This window comes from Pteropus alecto, unplaced genomic scaffold (assembly GCF_000325575.1).
Source record: "Pteropus alecto unplaced genomic scaffold, ASM32557v1 scaffold25, whole genome shotgun sequence".
Classification (NCBI taxonomy): Eukaryota; Metazoa; Chordata; class Mammalia; order Chiroptera; family Pteropodidae; genus Pteropus; species Pteropus alecto.
This window is the reverse complement of record NW_006441955.1, coordinates 12,374,293-12,390,024: the sequence shown is the minus strand read 5'-3', so window position 1 is coordinate 12,390,024 and position 15,732 is coordinate 12,374,293. Positions and strand designations below refer to the sequence as shown.

Genomic DNA, 15,732 nt, shown 5'->3' with positions numbered 1-15,732 from the left:
GCTGAGAAATAGTTCATCACATTAGTTGCGTCTTTCTAATGCAGATTAAAAAGAAAGAGCAGTTGATTTTAGCCTGTCTGAAATGAGTAAGACAGTCATCAACTTACATTCTCCTTACTGCTCACAGCATTCAATCATTTTTATAACAAAGAAACTGGTGAATCACATTGAATATGCGGCATCCCCTAGTGAAATTCATTTGTCTCAGTAACATCCTATACATGCAGTAAAGATTCTATTTTAAGCTGTCAAGTCTTCAAGTTAGCTTTTTTGGGGGGCGGGGGGAAGGGAGAATATATATATATATATATATTATATAAAACATATTTAAAAAATATTAAAAAAATATTCAGAGAAATCACTGAATAGTTGAGGTTTCTTACACTTCATTTAAAATGCCACATTATATCCCCTATCCTGCCCCACCCCAGCATATTTGAATATATTCATATAACCAACTGCAATTATTTCATAATTATCTTTCTATTCATTAATACAATATCTTCTGACCTTTCTTCGTAAAATATAGAATAATTAGTCAGCTATCTGATCATTGATCTCACATTAAAAAGTCAAGAACACCTGAACATAATTTAAATGCTGCTCAAAAGATCTTAACATAATTTTTTGATAATTACAATAAATGCATCCAAATTATACCAAGGGTTGAAGCTTTGAAAGTTTTCAGAATTTAAAAAAAATCTTCTGACCTTTCTTCGTAAAATATAGAATAATTAGTCAGCTATCTGATCATTGATCTCACATTAAAAAGTCAAGAACACCTGAACATAATTTAAATGCTGCTCAAAAGATCTTAACATAATTTTTTGATAATTACAATAAATGCATCCAAATTATACCAAGGGTTGAAGCTTTGAAAGTTTTCAAATTTAAAAAAAAAAAAAAAAAAGTAAAATAGAAAGCAATGTTCGCAGTCTCCAATTATAGGGCTAGAAAAAAAACTCTATGTACTTAATTATAAAGATGAAAAAAGGATAATTAACTACAGGAAATAAGGAAGAATTTACATAAAATTTAAAACTTAAATGTTAGCCTTTATCTTTCCCCTCCTATTTTGCACTGTCAAAAAAAAAAGGGAAAAAAAAGGAGAGAGCAAATAAATTAATATATTTAGTAAAATGAACATGGAAATACTGCTAGAAACCACTAATGAATGCTGTTTGTTTATGTGAGGCGAACCTTCTTAATATTCTTTAAATCCTCAGTAATTGCTGTTGATTGTAGTGACATCTATTGGTAAGGTAGAGATCAACCACAGAGTGCACAATGAAACAAACAAAAATTAAACCAGAAATACTACTAGTTGCTCAATAAATCTCTATCAATCATGAGTCTACTTCATGTTAAAAACTGGCATGGCACACAAAGGAAGCACTGAATGGGAGAGCCTAAATGTGGCCCTTAACACCAAATGAGACCTTGATTCCAGTCCTGACCTCAACAAAAAATAATTTTGCAATTTTGTGCAAATTAATTGCTCTGGGTCTTAGGATTCCTGACTGTAAAATTAGTCAGACCAGAGGAACTTAAAGGTTCTCAACTAACCAATGTACTGTATATTTGATACTAATAAAATAAAAGAAAAAGAAAAAAGTTCTCAAATCCCATCACCAGCAAGGAAGACACTAAGATACTTCTGTTCCCTTCTTTAAAGTAATTTTCTATTTGATTGCTCTCCTCCCTTAAGATAGACCTTTTCATAAAGAATTTTAATTATCCCTTACAAATATGCTTCTTTAATTTAAAATATTTAACTTTGAAATAATTTTAACAGTTTTATTTGGTGTAATTTATACAACATAAAATATACACATTGAAAGAACACAATTAAATAATTTTTAGTAAATTTATAGAGGTATGCAACCATCACCACAATCCAGTTTTGGAATATTTTCACCACCCTAACAATTTCCATCAATCCCAAATCTAACCCCTTCTCTAAGCAACCAGTGACCTGTTTTCTATCTCTATAAATGTTTTTAATGGACATTCTATATAAACAGAATCATACAGTTTATAGTCTTTTGCATCCTTTACTTAGCATAACGAGCATGTATCAGTATTTTGCTCCTTTTCACGGTGAATGGATAAACGAAATGGACATACAACATTTTGTTTATCCATTCACCGGTTAATGGATATTAATTTGGCTATTTCCAGTTTTTGGCTATTGTGAATAATGCTGCTATGAATAATGCTGCCATGAATGTTCATTCATGTAGGAATCTTCGTGTGGACATAAGTTTTCATTTCTCTTGGGATACCTAGAAGTAGAATTGCTGCATTGTATGGTAAACTCATGTTTAACTTTGTAAGAAACTACCAAACTGTTTTCCAAAGTAGCTGTACCATTTTACATTCTCACCAGTGTATATGAGGGTGCTGGTTATATGCCTGTTTTTCTAGTTATAATCATGTGTAGTGATTTTAATTTACATTTCCCTAATAATTAATAATGTTGAGCATTTTCATGTGCTTATTAGCCAAATATTTATATACCTTTTTCGATGAAATGTCATCTCAAGTTTTGTCCATTTTTAAAAATTGAGTTAATTATTTTATTATAGAGATAAATCCTTTTTTTTCTTCCAAATAAACATATTTTGTTATATAAAACTCAAATGAATTAAAGTTGAAAGTAGAAGATTTTTCTCAATGCTTCTGCACTTTTATCAATTAAAACATACTATACAAAGATCAGCTTTGGCCTTAGAATTTGACTAAAATCTGCTTTTTGGCTTTGGCCTTTGGAATGTCAAAGATTTGAAAGATCACTCAGGCATCTCTGAACCAGTGCAGGATCAATGATCCTGAGACAGCAAAGATTAACAATAAAAACAAAATCGCACGTTAATGACAATAATACAAACAAGGCTAACATTTCAATCCACTGTTAACTATTTAGGTTAGCATTCTTGATGTAACCTGGAGTGAAAAATTTCTTTATGTACTTGATATGGTGAAATTCTATCAGTTAATTGAAACATAAGTGTTCATTTAATATTACAAGAGTAAAATACTACAGATGATTAAAGATGAGGATGAAAGCTGCTGATTTTTTGTATTAAAAATTATTAAAATATTTCAAATGTTAAGTAGGAAAATATACTGACAGTTAATGTGACTATTAAGAGACTTAATAGTTCTGCAAAGAACATTATAACGTATGTGAGTCAACGAATGAATGTTCATAAATACTCAAACAAGGCAGAAAAATAGGGATTGAGTTATGCTATAAACTTTGGGAGACTGTTTGGAAAACTAGAACTCAAAAAAGTAATCTTTAAAAGCTATATTTGTAGTTTTTAAATTCTATTCAGGCCATGAAGTTTTCTCAAAAAACTCTCATGTGTGTTCTTTCTCCATTAGTAGGAATGAAAAAAAAAGGTCAATTGTCAACCCTACAACATTGAAATTCCATGAAGAGAAAACATTATAAAATCACGTACAAATATGTCTGTGATAATTCTACCTTTGGTCTGGAGAAAATAAAGAACAGAAAAAGTATTAGAGAAAAATGAAGTACTTCAAAATATCTTTCTCTTCTAGTGATCACAACTGAAAGTGAAAGCATAATAGTATCAGAGTACCCAGTGGTGATGGGGAGCAGGCCAGTAGTAGTGTTAATGTATTGTTCCTACACGATTATGTTAAACTTAAAAAAGTTGACTGCTAAAGTTTTTAAAAATTAAATTATAATAATTTTAGATGAAATTTTATTATATACTTTTGCCAGAATTTCATTCTGTAATAGCAGTATTTGGCAAATTGAAGAAATTTTGTATTACTATTAATAATAATAAAGAGTAGTAGCTAACATTTCAGGAGTACTTCCTATGTAATATGTCATATGTCTTCCTATAAACATGTCATATGTCTTCTCATCTCATAACCACCCTGTAAAAGGAGCACTATTATTATCCTCATCTTACAAATGAGGAAACCAAAGGAAAAGAGAGACAACTTGTTCCAGGTTAAATGGCTAAAAGTGCTTAGAGATTAAGTGACTTAATCAAGGCTATAGTTTATACTGATTACATATAATATATATCATTATGATTGCTATTAGTGAAAAATGCTGCAGTAAGCATTGTTGTAGGTATGTGTATACACACACATACATACACATGTTCACATAGGCAATGAATTCCTTAGGCTATATCACTAGAAGTTGAATTGTCAAAGAATATGCAAATTTAACTTTTTATACACGCTGCCAAATGCGTCTGTAGAAAGAGGCACATGAATTCACATTCCTAACAACAGTATATAAAAACTCCTATTTTTCTACAATCTTCCAACAATGAAAAGTACTAATTTTTAAAATCTTAAGTAATCTGACAAGCCAAAAAAAAAAAAAAAACCTGATGATTTATTAGTTCACATTTCTCTCATTATAAGTGAGGCTTAACAGACTTGGTATTTGTTGCTCTAATCTATTTCTTTGGTTTTGTACTGTCTGATCTTTGTTTGCCTTCCTATTGTTGTATATGTCTTTCTTCTGACTATGTAGTATGTATTTATGTATACACATATACATAAAGTTTTAAATTTTTATATAAGCAAACTTATGATTATTTTCCTTTATAGTGTTGGTATAATAATATGAAAGGCCTTTCTCTGTACCAAAATTATATTTTTAATAAATTTATATAGACCTTTCATAGTTTTTTATGGCTTCAGCTTTTAGAAGTAAATGATTCTTTTGGAATTAACTTGTAATTTTGGTTAGTAGTAGAGAGCTCCATATTTTCTCCCCAAATGATTACATATTTCATCATTTATTGAATAATCTATTTCCACTATTTCAAAAAAAATCTTTTTTTTGTTGTGTGTGTTCTAAAATCTAAGTAGACATCTGGGTCTATTTCTAGACTATTTTCTTTAATGCAAATACTAAACTGATTTAATTCCTGCAGTTGTAAACAATGTTTCTAATCCGGAGCGCTATTCGCACTCTGAGCAGGATAATTCTTCATTGTGTGGGACTATCCCATACAATGAAGGGCACCCCAACTAATATATGACAATAGAATCCCCCATCCATTTAGACCAGAGGACACTTGGCCATATGTGGAGATATTTTTAGTTGTCACAATTAAGGTGAGAAAGAGATTGCTACTGGCATTCATTGAGTAGAGACCAGGGATGTTATTAAGTATCCTATACCACAAATGACAGCTCTGACAACAAAGAATTATCTGGTAAAAATGGCAATACTGCCAAGGTTGAAAAAAGCTGATTTAGACAACCAAAACACTCACATTCATTTCTAAAAGCTCCAGATTGAGTCTGAAAACCATCAGTTTAGAATATATTCAGATAGTAGGGGACACTGTCCAAAACTGTCTAGCATTTCATTTCTGAATCAATTTTCAATCAATTTCTCATATTTTAAAAAAGCCTATATATACTTATTATTTGGATTCAAATTACCCTAAACTTATAGAGTAATTTAGAAATAATTGAACTCTATGATATACTTAGTATTCTATCAGGAAAATAATGTATCACTACTTTCCCCCCAAATCTTCTTTAATAAAGTTCCATAGTTTTCTTTTAAAAAAAAAAAGTATAGGGGGTTGTTATCCTGTGGCCCATGAATTCTTAAATGGGCTGCAGGACTTCCACTAACTAGGCGAAATGATGCCTATTTAAAATGATGTGTGTGTGTGCATGCACGTGCACATGTGTGCCCATGTGCACATGCACATGGAGAACAATGTTTCTGTATATCTGCATACACTTTTCTGGGGAGTGAGTTTATAGTTTTCATCACAATGTCGAAGAGTAAATGACTTAAATAGTTATGGATCATTGCCATAAGTTTTACATTTCTAATTATATTATTCCTATATATTTCCTAGTTTTTCTGTTATTGCTATTAGTAAATTTTAGTCAATTTTCTAAGTAGATAATATTAATTAGATTTTCTCATATGTGCAGTTCATTTATAGCTTTATGTACTATTGACAAAGATTTGAATTTTTGATTTTTTTTTTTTTTTGAGGTGCGGTAGGGAGATGAGCTTAATGCATTCATTGCTAAATTCTTGAGGAAAGTAGGACTAGCAAATATTCTTATCTTTTTCCAAATTTAAATGTAGATTTGTTTTAAGAGGACAGGGATTTTTGGATAGGTTCTCTACCCTACTCCATGGCAACACATCAGGATTATCTATAAAGTCCTTTTAAAAATTAAAATATATATGTGCAGATGTTTTATACATGAATATAAAGAATTTTTAAATAAATATGGTAAAGTGGAGTGACTTCTAGTGAATAGGGCTTTTATGGATATGTGTGATGAAAACTTTCTAAAAGTGATAGTGGCGATGGTTGAACAACTTTATAAATATACTAAAAGCCACTGAATTGTATACTTTATGGAGATGAGTTGTATAGTAATATAGATTATATCTCAATAAAGTTGCTATTTTAAAAAAGCCACCTTCTCTAAACCTACAGTGTGACTGAGCAATTTGATAATAATTCACATTTCAAAAGGTCTTAGCCAGTATCCTATCTGTTAAAAAAATTGAACTAAAACAATAAGAATTAAAGTAAAACATGAAGATGCGAGGTATTGGTAATCTAATTTTTATTTGCATGGTACAATTCACAGGTTAATTTTATATACTTATAACTCAAATATATTCTTTATACCAAATATTACATTATGACAGTTTGATTGGGCGAGAACGACGGAATCTGAGCAAAAGGCCATAAAGATGTAGTACAGTTAATAATTATACCAGATTCTTTATGAAAAAAAAAAATCATTTCGAAAAAACTAAACATCTAAGGAAAGTAGGCAATTCTGACATTAAAAGATAAAGAAAGGGTTTTAAGAAGCCTTCAGCATGGCATTCCATTCACATCTCTGTTATACCACTTCAAAGCCAAATGTCAAACAAGCCAATTATATTAATAATTTCTAGGACCTAATATGCATCAAGAGACATGTTTACTGTATGATTCTCATTGCTTCTTTATGATTACTCTCTTACATATTACAGAAATATTCCGAACCTCCTCTCTGCAGTTTAAAATATAATTGAAAGAATGAATGACAACAGGTTAGAGAGATCCAACTTTTGTAAAAGCATTTAACCTCTGAGATCAAAAGTAAACAAAGCAGGGTGCTATGGACATAGTGGCTGCTCTCCCTGGTGATCAAAACTTATCGATAAGGTGAGGAGCAGCATACTGGGAAGGAGAAGTCAAGCCGTTCTGGACAGAACGCTGTGAAACTAAATGAATGGTACAGTTAGTTCAGCAGAAGGAGAATCTCTGAAGCACCTTGAGCATACCTAGATTTTCATTGCACCCCCACAGTGACTATGCAAGTCATTAATTTGACCAAAATACTGAGTTTTCATACTGTGCCACGCCAAAACAGAGAGGGTCACTAGCCTCATGGAACTCAAAGGTTTAGTGGGGAAGATAGGTAGCATTTAACAAGATGTAATTACTTATGTAATTGTGTGTGTGTATGCGTATGTGCACACACGCATCATACTTGGTTAACTAAAATATATGTTACTGTGAATCATGGTCTGAAAAAATATCTAATCTATATGATGACTACATAAGTCAGCTCTTTGCTCGTCTGGTTCCTGCTTGTCATTTAGGTCTTATCTCGGCCTTTCTTACCCATTCTACTTAATGTTGCCTCCTCCAAGGCATTTATTTTCACAATACCTTGTTTTATTTTAGATACTTATATTATTTACCAATATTTAAACTATCTTATTGCTTATAATCTTTCTCCCATGCTAGAATATAAGCTAATGAGAGGAAAGATATTGTTCCCTGCTGTGTTCCCAACATCTACGCCAGTGTCTGCTCACCTATAATATCCACTCGATAAACACTTCTTGACGGGATTAACTTAATAAATAAGTAACTTATCAAAGCTCACCTAAGTTAGATTTTAACTACCCTTTAAAATCATGTGTCTTTCATGACTGTGATATGTCAAATACAATCACCACTTCCTGGTGGGCCTCATGCTTGGATTCCAGCCACCCACTTCATAGTCCTAGATCATGGGAGAGTTGAGAGTTATATAATCATACTTTCACCACTGTAAAAAAGGAATCTTAGTTTTGAGACAAAAAGTATTTAGTTTTGGAAGGATGAGTAGCGTAGTCATTTAGTGAGTTAGAGAACAAAGAAAAAGCATGAGATTTATTTCAAAAAGAAATATAGGAAAGCTGGAGTCTTTAGACTCGCCTACATTTTAAATGTGAACCATCTAATACCCCTATACGGTTCAAACTCTTATGAAGAAGGTTATCAGTAGATTCAATAGGAAGTTAAGTGAGAAGAGAAATGTACACTGGGGAGCAAAATGAATAGAGAGGAAAGTCATATTCGCAGTCCAAGTAGGTTTGCTGGAAAATCTGTGGAATGTCATAGTTAGATGACTTAGATATTAGAAGTCTTTTTCTGCATTCAGTGTAAATCAGTGTCCTACCTGAACCCCACTAATGCCGTGAATGTATCTGTGCACATGTGCAAACACACATGTACACATGCTCTTGGAACTTTGAGGTGGGTGCTGCTGCTCTGCCTGTCTTATAGCATCAAAGTAATATTCACTAAATAACTCGCAATCACTTGGAAACTACTTCTGCACAGTAATGGGTTTTAAGTAATGGGAAGTATACATGATAATACAGGCTCTGGAGTCAGAGTGCCTAGGTTTACACTCCATTTCCACTATTTACTGACTGTGTAAGCTTAAATATACTCCTTAAATTCTCCGAACCTTAGTTGCTTTATTTGTATAATTAAAACTTCACAAAGTTAGTACGTTGACTGAGTTAATAATACACGTGAAGGCCTGGCACATGGAAAACCAGAGTGTTTACTAGGTATCACAATCTTTATACTAAGCTCTTTAAATGTTTTTCTCCTCTAATTCTCACAACAATCCTATGAGGCAGGTTATATAATAAGACATCCCCGCCCCCCACCTTATAGATAAGAAAGTGTAATCCAGGAAGAGGTTAAGTAACTTGTCCATGAATTCAGGACTAAGTTGTAGAACTAGGATTAGAACGTAGTCTTAGTGAGCTGCCTAAACCAGGTTTCCTAACAGCTATGCAAATATGGACATTTTCGTATCTCAGAAATATGAATAATGAACAAACCATCTCCACTCTGCCGCAGCTATCTAAATATCTGTATCTGAACAAGGGATTATATTACACATGTGCACACACATATCAATTGTACCTATCATATGGAGTTCTCCAAAAGAGGTTGAAAACCAGGGCACAACAGTACATTTATCAGAATTTGTTTCCATGCTTTTGTATCCTCCCTTCCAGGCCGATGACCCCACTAAGAAAAAGAGAGCTATGTTTTATTCATCTCATAGCAGACCCACTAAATATTGTTAGTGAAAAGCAGTTGGTTTTTAACAAAGATTTGGTGAATATATTTTAAAAACACGTAAGAAAGGGCTCTGTAAAATCACAAAGTACAAACCAAGCTTTTATAAAGTCAACTAAATTATTATAAATTATATTTATATTTATACATTATTATAGTTAGAAAAATATAAAGTTTATAAAGCCAACTTAATAATTATTAACAATAATAAGAGCCATAATACTTGTTGAAGATTCACAATATGGCAGGCTAAAGGCCTTATTACCTTATTTTAATCCTCATTACGAATCTGTGAAGTATCATTGTTTTCATAGGAGAGATCACATACTTTAAGATTACACACTAAGAAATGCAAGTCTTTCAATTTCTTTATCAAACTACTTTTCTGTACATAAAAAACATTTTTTAAAGAAAGATATGTGTGTGTGTGTATATGTGTGTGTGTATATACATGTATATATACACACACACATATATATATTTCACAAACCAAAATATCACTCATTTAAATATATAATCCTATGGGTTTTGGTATATTCACAAATTGTGCAACCATCATCACAATCTAATTTTAGAACATTTTCATCACTCCTAAAAGAAATTCTATACATAATAGCAATCAGATCTAACTACATATACTTTACATGCATAAAAGAAATGCAAATTCTTTTAAATAAAGCCTCCATTAAATATATGTATGTGTATATATATATATATATATATATACACATACATATATATATATATGAATGTATATTTGATAAAGCTAATGCAAAAGAAACTCATGAAAAAAACTCTAAAAGAGAAAATATTATGGGTCTCTGTAATTTGCATTAGCAACATTACCATCCATTCAAGTAGGGTCAGTAATCAAGAGCTGACATCCAATTCAGATTATTGTGAGTCAAACTGCAATTTCAAGGACTTCTTAGCATTCTTGAATTCACAACCAAATAGTAAGACTAGGATGGAATGTAGATAAAATAGTGTATAACCCAGTTTCATTTATGTTCACTCTAATATTATATTAGTGTCAAAGAGAAAAGCTTAGAAAAATAAAGTCACAAAAGTTAAGGATATGTAAACTTTCTCTTTCAGCATGATAGGTTACTAAGAACCCACAGCAATGTATTTGATAATTTACAACAATCATTAAAGCACAATTTAATAAGTTCTGCATCCACTTCAAATAATTTAAAGAAACTCACGGTTGGTAAATGCATACTCCGCTTCATTTTCATCACTGTCATCAGATGGAGCTTTATAAGGCGGTGGCAGTTTCATTGGAGGTGGAGCTGTTCCTTGCCTCTAAAGATGCAAAATTTGAGAAAAGGGTTAATTGCCTGTGTACAATCTTCTTTCTCAATGCAGAACAGGATAAAAAGATAGTCTGTAAATATTTTGACTGTATCCAGCTTTAGTCATATCACAAGGACTGTAATACAAATGCAACTTATATTTTTATGCTTCTGTTATTATGTGAAAGTGACTCTGTGATGTAAACACACCAATAGAGAAAACAGGAATTCAAAAGCACAACTTTAAAACTATTGATCTACCCAGAAGAATGTATTCCTTTCCCCAGTGAGAAAGCCAATTATATGTACCTACTTTACACTGTTAAAGCTTAATTTTCTTTGTTACTAACCAAGTATTTCAAAGGAAAAACATCCCAAAATTAAATCTCAAAGTAAAAAAATCCACTGTGTTAATTCTACGATTATTTAAACTTTTCATTCAATTGTAGAAGATACAGATTTTGTTCTTAAAAACATACTTGAAATGAAATACAAAGATTTTCTAACTGAAAAGGTATTCATCTATAATTTGTAGTAAATATACATTTTAAAGTTTTAAAAAAGAAATCATTATGATAAATATGTTTTGTATCTCTGTAAAAGTATTCTTTAAATTTACATACCAATTGATACAACACATAATATTTGGTCTAAATAATTAAAGCAAAACAAAACTCTATGATCAGATTACCTTCACAGAATGTAAATATTTTCTTGAACGCTGAAAAGAATACAACATGCCAAACTTTACGGAGAGATCCAAGATGCTAAAGAAGAGGAGTCGAAATACCCAAACACTCCACAAATTCTAAAACAACTGGATTAAGATTTGTTTTGCTACAGGATTTCAACAAAGCATATTTAATTACTACTTATATGACAAAACCACTAATGGCAGGATATACTTTAGTAAATGGACAATGACTGAGCCATTACAGAAAGCAGGCATGTAATAAATTCCTCCAAAATAGAGAACACTATTTGGGATCCATAAAGGAAAACACACACCCAAATTTATTTAAGAGACTGTCTAACCAAGGCAGTACTTCATATAAATGTAGAAAATTCAAAAATTGATAAAATTCAAGAACAATGAAGAAAAGATGACAAATATGAAGTGCTTATTAGCAACCAGAGAATACAGAAATGTGATCACATTGTCTGTTGTTTGAAAAACTTTAAAAGTAGCTAAGCAAAGAGTAAAAAAGGCAAACGAATTCTTTCCAGTAAACCTTTTCCTCAGAACTCGATTATTCTAGGTCAAAGAAAACGCTGCACAAGGACAGCCAATTTTTAAAATACTAAGAGATATGAATTCTTTAATAGCACTTTTTAAATATATTTAAGGGTAAATTGTTTACACAACTGATTTAACTTCTACACTCTCGAGAAGAATATAGAATAAACATGCGTTGGTTTCTTGTAGTTCGAATGTGGGTTGCCAGATACCTAGGGCATCTTTCTACTACATGTGAAATAACGGTATAGGCAGGGTCAGGCTCTCCCTGTGGCAATGAAGGCTGGAGCTAGGTATACTCTGAGACACCAGGTAAATAAATATCCACGAGGGACACAGACAGTGAGATATCCTCAGCTCCAAGAATGGTGTCTGGCACAACGTAGGCTTTCCTTAAATATTTGGTGAATGAGTAAATAACTGGTTGTTTATGAGTTAAATAACTCATGCTGTTTATGTTCCCTGACAATATTAACTTTTAGAAAAATGATGATGATGATGCAAATGGTTCTTATCCAACAGCATTGCATATTAATTTTGTCTGGTAAAGATGCAAATTATTTTAGTCCTATAGAAAGGATAATTCCAAAGGATACAGTTTTATTATGCTTAAGATATTAACCAGTTCTGTATCTAAATTTGAATTGTACTTAAGCATTCTTTCTTTCAGCAACTATAAATACTCGATTCTCTCCAATTTTCTCTAAACCAGGCTAACCACCATCTTATTAGTTCCCTTGTTAATGAGTTAAATACCTGTTACCTGCACATTTTGCATAATTTTATGTCATATTTTTATTTTTTTTCTCATATTATACTTTGTCAGTTTTGGAGGTCTCACTGAGATGTTTAAGTAGACTCATCTTTCAGAATCAATTAAATAGTGATGCCTGAGATATGCAATTCATGAGCTGTTTTAATCCCATATATGTGATTTCTTAGCTCCCAAAGTAAATTCCCAACAGAACGTTGTCTTTGTCATCCTGTTTCTTCATTTTTAAATTTCCAATTCTATATTTTTGTTTCCGATACTAAGCCAAGTTTGGTTCTGGTTTGTACTTGGGCTGGAAGTTTTCCATTAGTAGCAGCAATGAATGGAGTTCGGTTTTTATGGTCTGACAATTTGCTGAGATGATGAGGATCTATTATATATTGGTTATATATGGATCTATTCTCTATTGTTTAAGAGATAACAGTGAGTATGTTTACTACTCTTTTTGTTTTCCTGTTGGTGTTTTTGTACAAGAACATGTCATGGGTCCCCTGGAAAGAACAGCTTTTTGACATACAGGTGAGTGGGTTTTTGTGTCTACATTTAACATGTTTAAAGTAGAATAGATGCTGAAAGCACTCTATGTATATAAAATTAAGAAAAGCCCTTACCTCTCATTGGAGAGTATTAATAAATTAGATCTAAGTCTCCTAAAGAATCTCTTTCTGAATGGTTTGTAGAAACTAATAAATATGATTTAAATTTAATATTCCCAGAGTTTTCTAGAAAACAGTGAAACTAAACTTATGCTAGGTATTCCAGCCTTTTAATTAAAACAAACGAACAAACAAACCTTTTCACAGAAACCACTAATTCGAAGGCATTTTATATGAGAACTCAAATTCACAAAATCAAAGTGATTTGGTAATCTTAATTTGGAAACAGGTGTACTTTCTGCTCTCTTTGATCTTATTGGTGTGGAGTATAAAAAAAAGATATACAAGACTATAAAAACTTTTATACTAATGTTGCATGATACCCACATGTCTATGTGCTGTGTGCATGTGTGTATATATGTACATATATATAAAAGAATATTGCAAATCTTTACACATTAACCTGAGTGTTATCATCCAATCCTAAGGCCTAGCATAATGTAGACTATCACTAATACAATGCTGTATTTTTGTTGCTGTTAAGAATGATAGAGATCAATATGTCCTGTTACATACTAAGTGCCATCGGGAGGTTCACAAGAGATCATTTTGATCTTTGCAGAATGCCTTCATGAGGTTTCTCTTAGTTCCAGAGTCTAATGTATCCTGATTTTTCACTTGGAATGGATGTATGTCTTAACATCAACCTTACTGAAGTATAAAATGTAGTCATTTTAAGTACTCACTTGGAATAAATATATTTTTATAATGTATTTCACCAACATAATAGTCCCTAAAAAGTTATATTAAACATATTTTAACGCAAGTATCATTGCTACATATTAAAATTCAGTTTGGTTTAATGAAACAGACCAAAATTGATAAGAATCACACATATCTTTTTCCTTCCTGAGATCTTATGTGGAATTTTCCTGAATCTATTAAATTATCTCATTCTCCAAAGTAATTAAATTAGTAACCAGTTTATTCATCTATGTGTATTTATTATTTGTGTCCCCACAGACTGATCTCTTATCTGTTTCCTTTTGACGTTTTATCCCCAGACTGCTACACAGTAACTGATATGCTGTAAGTTTCCAACAAACAACTGATAAATGCTCAGACCTTAGAATCAACCCAAGAATTGACAAAATCCCAGCAATGAAACTAAATATTCTGAGAAACCTTTCTTCATCAAGTAAAAGTGGCAGATAAGATTTTGAAAATAAGTTTTTGCAACATGTGACTAAGTATAGAAACAACATAAATGCCAAAAGGCATGTGCCAATCCCTAGTAGCCTAAAGCTAGTTATTTTGTTTTGTTTTGAGCAGTCTTTATTCATTCAACGAGTATGTACTGTGTGCCTACTAGGTGTCAAACAGTGTTCTGGGCAATGAAGATAGATTATGAGACAGAAGAGGTCCCTGCTCTCATAATAGGTGTCAAACAGTGTTCTGGGCAATGAAGATAGAATAATTATGAGACAGAAGAGATCCTTGCTCTCATAGAGCTTATACTCTAGCACCTTTCAGATGCCACATTCTGTGGGTCTTCGTGTCTTGTCCCCATATTGCTTTAAGGCAGCAGTTGCTGAATTCCATATTGTTTGTTTTGTCCCACTAAAATGCAAGCTCCAGGAGGGAAGGAAATTTTTGTGTGTCTTTAAAAGCTCATTGCAGTACACTGAGATACAACTGACATAAAAATAAAAACTGCACATATTTTAACATGTACAATTTGAATCTATTACCACAATTGAGATAATGAACATAACCATCACCCCAAATTTGTTTATGCCTATTTTTAATCTCTTTTTCTCGCTCCTTCCCCCCGTCACCCCATTCTCCTGAACTAATCTCCTTTTTGTCATTACCGGTTGTGCTTTCTAGATTTTTATATAACTATAATCATACAGTATCTATTCATTTTTATCTAGTGAGAGCTAGGGATTTAATTGGTAGGAGGTAGAACTAAAGATATCACCCTCCCAACACGAATCTCTACAAAAAAAAACTCATACTTCCAAAAGGTTGAGAAAGAATTTTGAAAATAATGACCTGCAATCTATACATAACTAACACTTCTAAACCATAGTCTTCCAGAATCTACATAGTATCTGTGTTTATTAACAGTTGCCAGAACAAACCTCAGAATCCTTCACACGCAGTATATGATACTATTAACCAGAACATAATCTTCGTGATGAAAATCTGAACTCAAACTAGGTGGCCAACTAGGTTAAAATGGACAATCCTATAATTTAGTAAGCAACCTGATGTTACTTTTCCTTATTCTTTTCAAGAAACTTTTCCTCAAATCCTCAAGGAGTCTTGATTGGCCCCAATGTAAATGTATGCAAATAAAATGCTCCCAAGTGTTCAATTCAGTTATAGTCCACTCCCC

At 32.0% G+C, this 15,732-nt stretch overlaps 1 protein-coding gene across 5 annotated transcripts in view; it reads right to left on the bottom strand.

Annotated features, from left to right (window-relative positions):
• Positions 1 to 15,732, bottom strand: part of PATJ (PATJ, crumbs cell polarity complex component) — a 289,564-nt gene that overhangs the window by 151,275 nt on the left and 122,557 nt on the right. For all 5 annotated transcript variants that reach the window (XM_015595195.2, XM_006919265.3, XM_015595198.2 and 2 more), the window contains one exon: positions 10,634 to 10,733. In XM_015595195.2, the coding sequence (XP_015450681.1) occupies positions 10,634 to 10,733 (100 nt within the window). The remainder of the gene's footprint in view (positions 1 to 10,633; positions 10,734 to 15,732) is intronic.